Below are 13,601 nucleotides of genomic sequence, written 5' to 3'. Positions count from 1 at the left end.
AATTCCAATTAAATTGTGTCATGTAATGTTTGCTGGGATAAAGATACCAAATGTGCCACATAGCAGACTGTTTATGTGTCTGGGTTAAGGTTATGAAGTGATGTTGCATTGCTTTACTAAGCACTAATTAATAAGTAAATTGAGTCATTTTCACACCTGGAATTTAGTCTGTTTATTGGTTTGTCAATGTGTCTGACATGTCACTTGATTAAAACAGAATGTACTATGGCACTTTTGAAGCCAGCTAATGCTGCATGTTCCTCCATAATTGCCAGCCTCTTTTTTTTAACAAATAAAACTCTGGTCTGTTGTACCTCTGGGTTATGTGATTCATAACCATTCATAATTGTCATATTTGTCACAATTCTGTACTACATTGTTTGACATTAATTACGTCCTGTTCTGCATTTCTGTCTCTGAAATAGAGTAAAGGTTTCTGCATACAATTAGGGGTGATGGGTATACATTTCATTAACAGAATCTGCAATTAATATTGTTCCTTACTGTACAACTGCCAATCTAATTGACAGATGGTTCATATTATTTTTAGCAAACAAAAGAACAAGATGTGACAGGCTTTAATTAAAATTTAGAATTATTGATACTCGCTACTGAAGAGCAACAATTTCTGTAACTAACATTTTCACTGTGCTGTATATAGACTATTTGCTTAAGTGGTTTGCAGGGGTTGATGCTGTAAAAATCCTCTCATTCGGATAGTATGAGGCCGCAGTCTTCAACTTTTGCTGTACACACTTATCTCCTCCAGAACACAGTTTGAAAACAGGTTCACAACCAATGTCGAGTCTTCAATACCACTTGACAGAAGTTTCTCCATCTCAGCCATCTTCTCTTTTTCCAACTGTCTCATGTTCTGCATGATCTTCTTTCCTTTCTCCTAAAAGGAATGACGCCACTATTAGACTAGAATATGCTCACAATTGAGTGATAAGATAAATCTTGAACATTAAATAACTAAAGATAATATGCTTCATTTGCATAATTTCACTCTTCAAGTTACTGTAAATTTGTGTTTAACTCAACACATCCCCCAAATTCTGATTATGAAGAATATACTCCCATTATTCTGAATCTCTTCTCTACAATCATACATACATTCTCGACATACAAACATCATTTCATGATTAATCAGTAAAGAGAGTTTGGTTCTGGACCTTGCAGGTCTCAATGATGGTTGCCACCACCTCATGTTTGAGAAACAGTGGATGTTTGCGATCTGGCTTGCTCTGGAAACGGGGTTTCTTCTTTACAGGATCATCAGGTCCATAACAAGGGGAGCAAGTCTGCTTCAACTGCTTAATGTCATTCACAAAGACGAAGGGTTTGAAAACCGACCTGTTGGGTGACAAATGGCCTTACTTGACATATTGTGTTGCAAAACTAATGACATTGAGTAAACAGGTGTAAGCAGTGCCCAGCTTCATATATTCAGTACCTTTCAGGGTCAGGGGTTCCAGTGAAGTAGTGCACCCCTGGCATGGCTGGATCCCTGGGTACTACAGACACCATACTTCCTGTTGTCATGAACATCCCCTCCATGTTGATGCCACTCTCCTTGTCCCTTAAGATGTCCATCATCGTCTCAGCTGTGATGTGTCCTAAATATTCAGAACAGATTCACTGTGAAATATTGGGATCAAGTAAGCTGAATGTGACTTTCTTCCTGACCTATTGATGTTCGTGCCTATTCATTTTCTCAGGTCTTTATTGTCACGCTCAACATATTCAAGTATGAACTTACCTTTACTTTTCTCCAGAAGATTCCGTCCCTCACAGTATCTGCTGCCAGAGGCCTCTATTCTGGCTGTGGTCAGGAAAGAGTACACCTCGGCGAAACTGAACTGTGCCTTGCCATCCCACCAGCCTTGGGTCTTGGCATACTCTCTCATCGCAGGGTGCTCCTTGTCAATCTTGGTGGTTATGGAGTACTGATTGGAGATATTACGATATCCATCTAGAGGGGGTTAACAAACATGACCATCAAAAAACATTTAGCTCTACTGAATGTGCCCTTGTATAGGATGCTCAACATACCGCTAATGGTTTGTATCGTATTACCTTCCACTCGCTCTGCTGCCCAGTACTTCCCTGACGTCTCCAGCACCCAGGCCTCGGTCCTGTCTGAGATGAGGAAGCTGTTGTGATAGGTGAAGCCAGACTCATCCTCCATGCAACTTCCTCCCTGGCCATATTTCTCCAGCAGATCAGTAATAACATCAACAGCCTTCTGAGCAGACTCTGCTCTCTCCAGACCAAGTCTATGAATACAAACCGATCATATTACTTCACTTAATATGGCTGCAATCTCTGCTTGATAGAGCAATGCATTTTGTTACAATTAATACATCCAACATGTTAGAAGAGTTATGAACTACAGAGGAATCAGATGCATATCCTATTAAGTCAGCTAGAGGAGAATCACCTGACCAGATCCATGCCAAGAAGAGCCTCCTCGTCATCAGCATTCTCTCTGCCCCATACAGCCTCATTTCCAATGCACACCTGAAGTTCGTTCGCCCCCATTTCGGCCCCCCACAACCAAGCTGGTCTGCTCAACACAACCGCGTATGTATGGGCAGCCTGGTCAATCTGTATGTATGTGCACTAGTCACGTAGGAGCAAGAAAAGAAAAGGGGAGACATGTTTTATTGTGTTTACTGTTGGATCATGTGACATTTTCACATCACCAACCTGACAACACACAGAGGTCTAAGACCTACTTCAACTTTCTCCCCTGCACCATGGTCTCTGGCAGGGAAGTAGACCACCTCCTGGACCTCATCACAGGGCCTGTCAGAGTTCTTCCCAAAGATGATGCGCTGCCCGTCAGTGGATGGGGGCAGAGCCACAAATGTGTCACAGGAAGTTGGGTTCATCCTGATAGATTTTAAACATAAAACAGCAACTCTGTTAGACATTTAGAAACAAGCACATTAGGATCAAATGCACAGCAATCTGGATATTATGGGTCAACTGTAATAACTACGCTGTAGTGAAAATACCCTGCTGACTCCTGATAGCAGATGACGACTTACCTTTCACTCCCGTCGTAAGAGTCTTTGGCAACTACAGACAACATTGCACACACAAGTGTCCTGATCTGAAACTTTCGATCTTACTTTCTTTTTCATTTCATTATATGGACCAGATTTCCCAAGTGCCTAAATGCGTGTCAACGGAAGACTGAAGTCAGCTGGTTCAAATAACCACATGCTGATTGGTTCTCGTCACGCTCACGTATGCACGTCTCGTTGACCGGAAGAACAGTGCACTCAAGTTGTGTTTGTTTTTGTGTGTTTAGTCGCTGCTGTTAGCATTATATGCTCATAGCAACCCAACATTTTGCGTTAAATCCTCAAATTAATCAGCAACCATGGGGAAGTCATTTGCTAATTTTATGTGTAAGAAAGATTTTCACCCTGCATCTAAATCTAACATAAAAAAGGTAAGAGGCAAATCGAGATTACCACACGAGGAAGTTATCGAGATAATTTAGCCAGCTAGTCAGCAAGCTAGCTTAGCTAGCTGACTAATTGGTATTTAAATCCATTGACACAATAGGATTCAAATCATTTACTAACAAGCATAACTAGGCATACTAAGCATAACTTTTTTAGTTTGACCTACCTAGCAACCCGCTTGACCTGCCTAGCGATGATGGCGTGTTGTGACTGTCGAGAACTTCTTAAAGAAGTAGCTAAACTAGCAGCTAATTAAATCAGCTGTAAAGCCAATGGCACTGTGTCACTGTGATATTTGAATATATTCAAATAATGAAATATACCCCTTTATGTTGAATATGACTAAATACTAGCAGGAGAGTAGAGAAACTGTATATCTCATCATAACCAAATCAATATCAATATTCAATTGTATTTGTGGTCATATGATAATGTGTAAACAAATGATCTAGTACAGTTAAGTCTTGAGCTCAACCGATATACCATAGGACTCGGAGTCAAGTCCTAGAATGCATTTGCTCCATTGTTTACATTTTGTTGGTAGCCCTGCATGAAGAAATCACTCACATTGACGGTGCTTTTCATAGGTATAATCCGAAACATTGGGTTGCTCTTATAATCCTTCTTTTACAGGTATGGATAGCAGAGCAGAAATTGACCTACGAGAAGACCAAGCAAGAGGATCTCATGAATGCTTATCTCAAAGAGCAAGACACCTACAACAACAGGTGAGGTTGAAGCAGTTTAACACAAACATAGTCCAGATTAGTCTTTTTGCTTTAAGACGAAGCCAGTAGTTATCCACGTCTGTTCTGCATTTACTGGCTGTTATGTTACAGTTGACTGAGATTGCAACTGTTTAGTCTTGGACCTTTGATTGTACAGTACATTGTGTGTGTATATATATATATATATATATATATATATATATATATATATTATTTTTAAATATGTTTTTTTTAGGGCATTTCTACTTTATTGGGATAGAGACAGTAAAGATTGATAGGAAGGATAGGAGAGAGAGAGGAGGGATGACATGCAAGACATGTCAAGGGTCAGAATCCAACCAGGAACCTTGCAATTACGTGGTAGGCGCATTAGTGTGCTATACCACTAAGCACCCCCAGTACAGTGTATTTTGACCAGATTGTGTTATTGTTTAATCAATATCTATTTGTAACTGAGTGAATTTGTCACCCGTGAATTATAATAACCCATGGTGTGCGTTAATAATCACTCTCTCCTAGAGTGTTGATGGGAGATGACCGCGTAAAGAATGGTCTCAACTTCATGTATGAGGCTCCACCTGGGGCAGCAAAAGGTAACTGCAATGACTTTTGGTTGATGTGGGCATATCTTACTCTACTGTGTACTAAGAAAACAGCATCATTTAAACAACATGTTTTCTTTCTTTCCCATATTCTACCCCTGTTGAGAAGAAGAGACAAAGGAGGTAAAGGACATCACACATACTATATCTGTTGTGACATAGATGGTTGCATACTTTGTTTCTGTAAGCAAGCAAGCAATGCTATGTTGGGATGTGTTTCACCTCACAGTACAATGCCTTGTACAGTGCATGACATTTTTTTTATTTTATTTTTTACAGGATGGGGAATCAGAATACAAGTTTGAGTGGCAAAAGACAGCTCCTCGCGAGAAGTAAATTATTTCCTCTGAAGAATACAACATTCCAAAATGGTTGAGTCCAGGTACTAGTAGAGCTGTTCTAACTTTCTCCCTCTCATGTTTAGGTATGCAAAAGATGACATGAACATCAGAGATCAACCGTTTGGAATTCAGGTGACTACATCGACCTTTTTTGCAGAGATTAAATGCCATTTTCACATTTTGATGTGAAATGCAGGCTTTGCTTGTGTCCATTCCAGTTGCTTCTATTGAAGTGGTATGACTGGCGGAATATATGACTAATAAGTGGAATGTTCTGGAATACTCAGGTGCGCAATGTGAGATGCATCAAGTGTCACAAATGGGGCCACGTGAACACGGACAGAGAGTGTCCTCTCTTCGGCCTGTCCGGCATCAATGCCAGCTCTGTGGCCACAGATGAAGAAGCAGGTACGTTATGAACGTATTTCAAAATTTGCTTTAAACTAAGGTACATCAATCTAATGTTCGTATTTTCTACAATCCTCTTTCTTTGCTTGCATCGTCTCTCTCTTTAACGGTTGCTCTGTTCTGTGATCTTCACTGCAAAGCATATTCACAGGTCACAAGAGCGCTTAAACTCGGTATGATAGAATTCATGACGATTTACCTTTAAATGTGATTGTCTCCAGTCAACCAAACAAATGGGTGTCGACTTATAGTACTTATTCTTCTAGTGTCTACATTAACACACAAGACCTAGATATAAAAGTATTGATTTAAATATGATACGAAATACACATTCATGTTAAAATGTTTTAAAGATTCTCAATGTGTTTATTACAAGCAAAAACAATGAAATAACAATGTCTCGTTACAACCTCGGATATTTGTGGGAAGTCAGTCAGTCTGGCTGCCATCTCTCCCCTGGTGTCTACTCCAGGTCCAGGAGCTGAGCTGATTCAGACTCAGGCAATCAGGAAGTTGAGTAGTAAAGTAATGTGTTTACTGTGGGAGAGTCCTGCACATGGTGTTGATGGTGGAGTGTTGTAATGGAGCCCCTCCTGTGCCGGGAGAAAAATGCAATTATTATGTATTCTGATTCTCCTAACTGCTGCTTTGGTAGAATGATATTGTATGATTTGCTCAGCCAGAAGAGGAGTGAGTTGATTTGGTGTGTCTTTCTGTTAACAAAGCTGTCCCTGTATTCCCCACTGTGGAAGCAGTGGTGGATGTGGCCAGACATCAATGGGACTTTGAGGCTATGATTTGTGCTAACAGGTCCGTCGATGCACCCCTCTGAGTTAATGGCGGAGATGCGAAACAGTGGGTTTGCCCTGAAGAAATGTGTCCTTGGGAGAAATTCTACTGTTTGTGATCCATCGCAGGTAATCTTCTACCACCCACCTCCCACCCCTGAAGAAAAAGACCAACAATATCCATGGCAAATTCCTGGTCTAAATGTGATTGCTGCAAAATGACCAATTATCAGAGTAAACCCCATAGCTTTTCCAGTTGGAGCAAGTTTAGTCAAGTGGGAAGATTTGATGAGACTTAACTGCTAAAATTATAGGAGTGTAAGAACACCAGATGCAGTGGTATATAGTTTGTAGCCCCCCCCCCCCACCACCACCACCACCACCACCTCCAAGTAGAAATCAGTAGAGGTTATTCTTTTCCTATTTGCTTCACCTCTAGCCATGTATGAGATGCCTCTTCCCACTTTGTACACACAATTTATCAGCATTGATGGAGGTTTGTCTGTTTGATTTGAGTGCTGTATTGTGCTACAGGAGTATGTTGCCAGTGAAGAAGAGGAGGATCCAGAGGTTGAGTTCCTCAGGTCTTTGTCCACCAAGCAGAAACAGAAGCTCCTCAGGTAAGGAGCGCAGAACAATGCAATCGTTACGTTTTGAATGAATGGTGCTGATTGTAAGATATAGCCACACGGATGATACTCTGCAAAAGTAAACTCACATGTAGGCCTATATTATTTATGTTGTTGTTTTCCAGGAAGTTGGATCGCCTAGAGAAGAAGAAAGAGAAGAAAGAAAAGAAGAAGGGCAAAAAGCAGAAAAAGAAGAGTAAACGAAAGCAGAAGAAAAAACAGGCGAGCAGTGACACCTCAAGTGAAAGCAGCAGTAGTAGCAGCAGTAGCAGCGACAGTGACTCGGACTCCAGCAACCATGGCCACTCCAGGAGCCAGAAGAGAAAGAAGAAGGACAAGAAAAAAGACGGTGGCGGTGATGATGACAACGTTGAGAGAGAGGGACGGGTCAAGAGCAAGACCCAGGGCTCCTCTCACAGGAGCAGGTCACAGAGTCCCCACTCCAGACAGACACAGCGCAGAGAGGACGCCAGAGAGGACAGACAAACAAGGACGGAGACAGGCAGGAGCGAGAGCAGAAAGGATAGTCCAGAGAACAAGATGAGGAGGGAAGAAGGTCAGGAGAGAGACAGACACGACAGCAGGGAGAGGCAGAGAAACGGCAGCTTCAAGACTGGACCAGACAGAAGCAGGAGCCGGGAGAGAGACAGGGAGGAGAGGGGAAAAGACAGGGAAGAAAGAGGAAAAGACAGGGAGGAGAGTGGGAAAGACAGGGAGGAGAGTGGGAAAGACAGGGAGGAGAGAGGGAAAGACAGGGAGGAGAGAGGGAAAGACAGGGAGGAGAGGGGAAAAGACAGGGAGGAGAGAGGGAAAGGCAGGGAGGAGAGGGGGAAAGACAGGGAGGAGAGAGGGAAAGACAAGGAGCGCAGTAGAGATGAGGGGAAAGGTAGAAAGGAGAGGCATAGAAGTAGGAGCAGAGATGGAGCGAAGGGTAGAGTAGTGAATGAGAGGAGTAGAAGCAGGGATAGAGGGCGGGAGAGGGGAGGCAAAGGGAGGAGTAGGAGCAGAGGGAGGGAGAGACGAGACAGGAGCAGAGAGAGAGCAGAGAGAAAAAGCTGAACAGTGTGAGTAGAATCTTCCAAATAGTTCTGGGAAAGTGTTTTATTTTCTTGGATTGTTATCCCTTAAATAATTTGAATATTTTCAACAGTGTAATTGTAACTTCAAAGTTGTAATGAATCATCTGTTAATGTGCTGAAATTGTGCACACTGTAATATACATTTAAACAAACAAGTAGAAACCCAAGTTCAAACTCGTTAGTGTCATTGGTGTTGTTACTTGCTACAGTGCAATGAGAGCGTAGAGCTTCTAATGCAGGTTTTATTTTCCTCCAGTAGAGGGCAGCAAGAGACCTGAAATAACTAAAACAGAAGCATTTTTGGTTTGTCAGATTACTGAACTAATATCTCTGTCCTGCATGCATTCTGTTTATGGCAGTAACCTTCAGAATATTGTAACAATGCCAAAGGATGTACATATGAATCGAAATTTGAAGCAAAATTATTTGCATTGAATTAGGCGACTGATAGTATAGCTGAGTGATATGTTTTATTTGTTGTCACATTGTAACCGCGTTTCATTTAAAACTTTTGCGGCAATAGTTCAGGCTAGTTCAAATGTCAAGCTTCTGGGCTTGTGTCACAATTCTGCAGCTTGTGCCCCAAGTTAGCATGCAATGTATATTGATTTTTCATTAGTATGCCTATAGCCTACCTAAATGTTCAGGAATCATAAGATTTTTGGACAGGACTGCACAGACAAATGTTTGCAATAAAATTTTAACACTGAGAACTTGTCGCGTTTACTTGCATGGAATGAATTTATTTCAATATGTATTGGAGCGTCCGCAGATGATGGTTAATGCAGATGCAAAGCTATTCAGGCTATATAAAGTAGGTCTATTGAAGTCATATATATACTACTATAGTAGTCCACTTTGCACCATATTGATAAAAATCTATGGTCACGAAAACATTGTTGAGATGTTTGAATTACTCGTAGTTTGTTTTTGCTTTTTAACTAGGCCTCTAATAAGCTATAACGACAAAGTATAGGTCGAATTTTCATATACGCAAATATAGTCTAGCTTTTGTTAAGATGCCGTGAGCTGTACATATTGTATTAACTTCAGATGTATCCCAATATTTATGAAATGTAATTTTTCCATTATCTCAAGAAAAGTAGTTTTTACGACCGGACATGGTGAAATGATGGACGTTTCTCTCTTTGCTGATTTTTTGACCCTGGACACGAGGAGAACGGTGCGAGCCCTTGAGCAGTGAGGTGTGTCTTGTGTCCCGTAATGTCGCACTGGCTCTAGTCTTTGATCTCCCTTTATTGTGCCTTGAAAACAAAGGTGACTTCTGCCTAATGCTCAGCAGGAAAAAGCAACAAAGCGATAACTGACAGCACTTACTGTCCGCAAACCAAGGCGTCTCATTCCCTTAAGCATTTTAGATCTTGTTGATTTTAACTCCCTTTTGTAGCCATTTAATTGTCAGCTATGCTCATGAATCGAAAATACTTCTCGTTTCCGTTTATTTGAAAATGGAACACAATTCACTGGGGTGTATAGGCTAATGGCAATAATATTTGCCTTCAAAAGTAGGCCTGCAGTGTATATAATTCGACAAGTGTGCCTGTAAGTACTAATTTCTTTTTTTTCCTGAAAAAACAAAACTAAGATTAAGCTATTCTCCGTGTTGAAAATTCTAAATAAGCATCAGATACACTTTTAACAGCAGGTTGCAATTTTGAATAGAATTACTCATTTTGCTCATTTTAGTGACATTTAAACAATATTGGAACCGATTGGAATATAAGGTGTATCAATTCATAGAATATTATAGGCTATTTAAATCAAATGCAAACGGTAGTGGTATGCTTTACATTTTCATTAATACACTCAAATTCGTTTTTATTTTTATTTTATTTTCCTCAATTTATCCTCTAAGCCAGCCATACAAAAGGAAATGAAAATAATTTTCTTCTATTGCCTTCTGGTCAATTTAACTTCCTCTTCAGGGACAGGTTGTCTAGATGAGATGCTTCTCCCAAACGTATTCCCAGGCCTGGGCTCACGCTGTAATTATTCCCCGGGTTTTTCTTTGAGATCGGACGCTGCAGTGGGTAAGCACAAAGAAGTCAGAGAGCATCCTTGAACCCTTTCAATACAGGGGCACTGATATTCAAATAACATGCAGGAACCATTTGACTGCGCTGCGACAAGAGCATTTCAAATTCATCATTTGCATATGGCTTTTTTTACCCCTTCTTCTTTTCTAAAGTTTAGAAACAGTTCCCATAACATCAAATCAAGTGTTGAGTTTCAAGCAAAGCTTTAAGATAGGTTATCCTTTTTCTTGGACTGCCATCTTTCCGTTTGACATGCAAATTAAAGCAGTTAATTTGGACAATTAGAATAAATATTCAGGGGCTTTTGTCATCAAAACCCCCTCGGAAACCCCCAGATAAAGTAAAGCTGAACAAATGATGTCTAGGAGATTAATTAGATATTTGATAAGACACGAATCCCTAATCGCAAATACAAGACACATGGGGCTGTGATGTGCTCCAAGTCATAATTAATACCATTTAACAAGATTTTCATTTGGGCATGAAATGTCTTTTCCGGGGCATTAACTATTGATTTATTCATCTGAGAAAATGCACGTCAATGTGCGATTGCCTATATCAGCATTGTATGATTGATTTTATGTAAAAGAACACTCTTACCTATCTACATTCACGTTTGGAAATCGTAAATATTTACCATTTATCCCTACAAATAAATGTCCTTTGTTTATAATGTATTTTCATTTCGGATAATGAAAACAAATGTGTGCCACAAAGTACTGAAACATTCCCATCACACGACTACTGCTTCCGTTTTTAGATCCTTTTAATTATGACAAAATGAAAGGCTTATACGTGTGACTTTATACAAGTAAACATTTATATATTTTTTAGCAAAGAAATAAAATGGTTAACTGAATTTTAAAAAGCTGTGTTCATACATATCCACAAAGTGCGTTGAAAGTAAACTCCCTGAATTTCAGGATCCCAAACACGAATAAAACAATCATAATTAACATTTACATGAAAATAACACATTGTTTCTCGTCAATATATGTACACGGTGATGGCAACTCACATGGTCCAACAAGTTAATTTGGGTGAGCACCCTTTTACGCACTGATCCGTGCAAAGGGTCATCAATTACATTTTATTTGACAGCAGAGTTTTCCGGTCATTTTCATATAATTCTGCATTTTGTTTGATGCATAATAACGAATCAAATATATTCGATCAATGTGTGTGAGGGAGATCTAATTATTTCTAGGTTTCAAATGCCTCTAAAAATATTATTTTCCTCCAATAATGTCTCTCAAACCCAGACCCGTTTTCAGTACAGCCAGTTTTGATACTGGTTCAATGTTTGTATGACATTAGTTCGAGGTCATTCAACTGACAGCTATTTACGGCTCGTCGTGAGGAGATGGGTCCTTGATTCTGGGGTTAACCCCATCTAAACTGAGTTCTGGGGACTCGGATCTGGGGGTCTCAAGGTTACTGGTGTCGGTGTCACTGTCGCTTCCTTTTTTGCTTCCACCGGCAGTGTGCGTTTTGATGTGCTTGCTCAAATGGTCGCTCCTCATAAAGCGCTTGTTGCATACTGGACAGGCAAACCTTTTCTCACCGGTGTGGGTACGGAGGTGTCTCTGAAGTTCATCAGATCTTGTAAATCTTTTGCCACAAAAAAGCCAGTTGCAGACAAAGGGCCGTTCGCCAGTGTGCCATCTCAAATGGGCTTTGAGGTGAGAGGTTTTGCCATACACTTTACCGCAACCGGGAATGTGACAACTGTGAAGTCCTTTTCTCCGGAGGCTGGCCCCGGCGGGTCCCAGCCGCTCAGCCTCCTGACAGTTCGGACAGTCGCAGGTCGCTCTGCCGGAATACCTCCTAGATGACCTTGAAGAGCCGCTTATTCCTGAACTGGTTCCTGAAATCATGGCGTTGGCGGCAGTGGCGTCCGTGTATGTTGGAATTACAGTTTTGAATCCCTCTTGTGTTAACAGGTGTTGGCCAGTTGATAGAAGATGAGATGCTGTGGGACTTATACCAGTGGAGCTGAATGCCGAGTGTGTCAACGTGGAGAAATCGGGGTTATAGCCACTGAGCTGAGAGTGTATGGCTTGAGGTGTCCCGGAGTGCAGGGAGGTCTGCAGTGAGCTTGCAGGATTCTGTACCTCGAGCCACGAGCCAGGATTGGCGTGAACGTCCCACCACGCGGATGCCCCGTTAGCAACCTCACCCGAGATGGTTGAATGGAAACCAGACTTGTACCACGACTCATATGGATGTGCCATCCCTACCCTCGGGTAGAGGGATTCTGCAGATGTGTGAACTTTGGAGATGAAAGCTGACTGCCCTGACTCTTGAGAGGTAATGCTCGCTGAGTTGGAAAACAGACTGCTGTAGTCTGTAGAAAACGCAGAGGAGGTCGGGGAGGTGGAGGCTAAGCAAAACGCACTGTTGGCTGTCCCAGAAGTAGATGTTAGTCCGGTCGATCCGCGGCTTGTTGCTACAGTGAATCCAGGGAGACTGGATCCCAAGTTGCAACTAGAGGAGGATCTTTTCCACGGATGAAATCCACCTTTTGAAAAAGCACTGGAGTCAGGTAAAGTGGTAAGAGGACTGGTGTTACCAATTTTGTTACAAGTTGCAGCCAGCATAGCTAGAGGGGTAGTTCCAAATCGTGGTTCTTCCTGGAAAGAAAAAAGTCATTGTACTTTAGAAATAACGCAACCAATATTAAACATTTTCTCTTAAAAGCATATTTGAACATATCTGCATAAAAGTATACATTGTGTTTCCCTAGTCGTCGAACATATTGCAATGCTTGTTTTGGTGGATATAGCCATTTACCGCGTATTATACCACGACTTATATAACCTACCGTTGCTATTTACTAAAGATTACATTGAGTGAAAATGTGCAGTGAAGGGGTAGCGTAAGAGCTATCAGCGAAATGACAATTGAAGGAAATTGACAGCTACAATCTTCGGAGAAATAGTATCACTGACACTGAGTGGAGTTCATGGTCTCAAAAGTTAAGGCTACTAATTGCGAAAGTTCCAACAACTGAAATTATTTTGTTTGAGGACAATCACAGAGTGACTGTGACTATCACAGAGTAGACTATTTAAAACAATTTACAGCACCCAAGACAAGCACTGTCAACACAATAGCCAACAAACTCCGACGATAAAACAGAATCGACCACATGCAAAGTAAACTAGTGAGAGACACTGAAAGTAGGCAACTTTTACGCATGAAATAAAACTGAATGCTTACCCCAAGTATAGACGTAGCCATATCCAGGGCCTTTGCTATGTTGAATTGGTCACAATTGCAACAATGTACTTTTCCGATTCGACTCTGACTCGGTGCTTTTCTGAGGTCACACGATTTCTCTCTTGGCTCGGAGCTCCCAACACTACCTAGTTGTAGAGAGCGCGTTCTTTGAAGTACAGCTGGCAAGAGCATGCAGCCAATCTAAGCGCTGGATTCTTGGCAAGGGGATGAAGTCAGCCAATGAGAGATTCGACCAAGGACAGAA

The 13,601-nt window shown here is 41.2% G+C and overlaps 3 protein-coding genes across 3 annotated transcripts; 1 reads left to right on the top strand and 2 right to left on the bottom strand.

Moving 5' to 3' along the window:
* Positions 1-726: 726 nt before the first annotated feature.
* scrn3 (secernin 3) lies at positions 727-3,186 on the bottom strand. The gene is made up of 8 exons (XM_083681436.1): positions 3,057-3,186; positions 2,742-2,898; positions 2,444-2,625; positions 2,080-2,279; positions 1,763-1,975; positions 1,457-1,619; positions 1,176-1,356; positions 727-898 (listed from the first exon to the last, which is right to left on the bottom strand). Exons 1-8 carry the CDS (start codon positions 3,098-3,100, stop codon positions 737-739), a joined length of 1,302 nt encoding a protein of 433 aa, XP_083537562.1. The 5' UTR covers positions 3,101-3,186; the 3' UTR covers positions 727-736.
* A 134-nt stretch (positions 3,187-3,320) lies between these two features.
* On the top strand, positions 3,321-9,385 carry cirsr (corepressor of RBPJ and splicing regulator; the record flags this gene model as incomplete). The annotated part of the gene is made up of 11 exons (XM_083682115.1): positions 3,321-3,466; positions 4,116-4,210; positions 4,730-4,803; positions 4,922-4,935; positions 5,092-5,144; positions 5,237-5,285; positions 5,441-5,561; positions 6,372-6,478; positions 6,884-6,969; positions 7,104-7,864; positions 9,300-9,385. The coding sequence occupies exons 1-11, from the start codon at positions 3,395-3,397 to the stop codon at positions 9,383-9,385; spliced, it is 1,518 nt and encodes a 505-aa protein (XP_083538241.1). The 5' UTR covers positions 3,321-3,394.
* A 2,072-nt stretch (positions 9,386-11,457) lies between these two features.
* On the bottom strand, positions 11,458-13,357 carry sp9 (sp9 transcription factor; the record flags this gene model as incomplete). The annotated part of the gene is made up of 2 exons (XM_083681923.1): positions 11,458-12,747; positions 13,337-13,357. The coding sequence occupies 2 exons, from the start codon at positions 13,355-13,357 to the stop codon at positions 11,458-11,460; spliced, it is 1,311 nt and encodes a 436-aa protein (XP_083538049.1).
* Positions 13,358-13,601: the final 244 nt, after the last annotated feature.

This window comes from Argentina silus (assembly GCF_951799395.1).
Source record: "Argentina silus genome assembly, chromosome: 12".
NCBI lineage: Eukaryota > Metazoa > Chordata > Actinopteri > Argentiniformes > Argentinidae > Argentina > Argentina silus.
The sequence above is the reverse complement of the archived record's forward strand: the minus strand, read 5'-3'. Positions and strand labels throughout refer to the sequence as shown.

Coding starts and splice junctions, on each gene's coding strand:
- scrn3 (XM_083681436.1), bottom strand. CDS start 3,100: ATGTTGTCTGTAGTTGCCAAAGACTCTTACGACGGGAGTGAAAG. Junction 2,899..3,056: donor TCTTACGACGGGAGTGAAAG/GTAAGTCGTCAT, acceptor AAAATCTATCAG/GATGAACCCAACTTCCTGTG. Junction 1,357..1,456: donor GGAACCCCTGACCCTGAAAG/GTACTGAATATA, acceptor GTCACCCAACAG/GTCGGTTTTCAAACCCTTCG.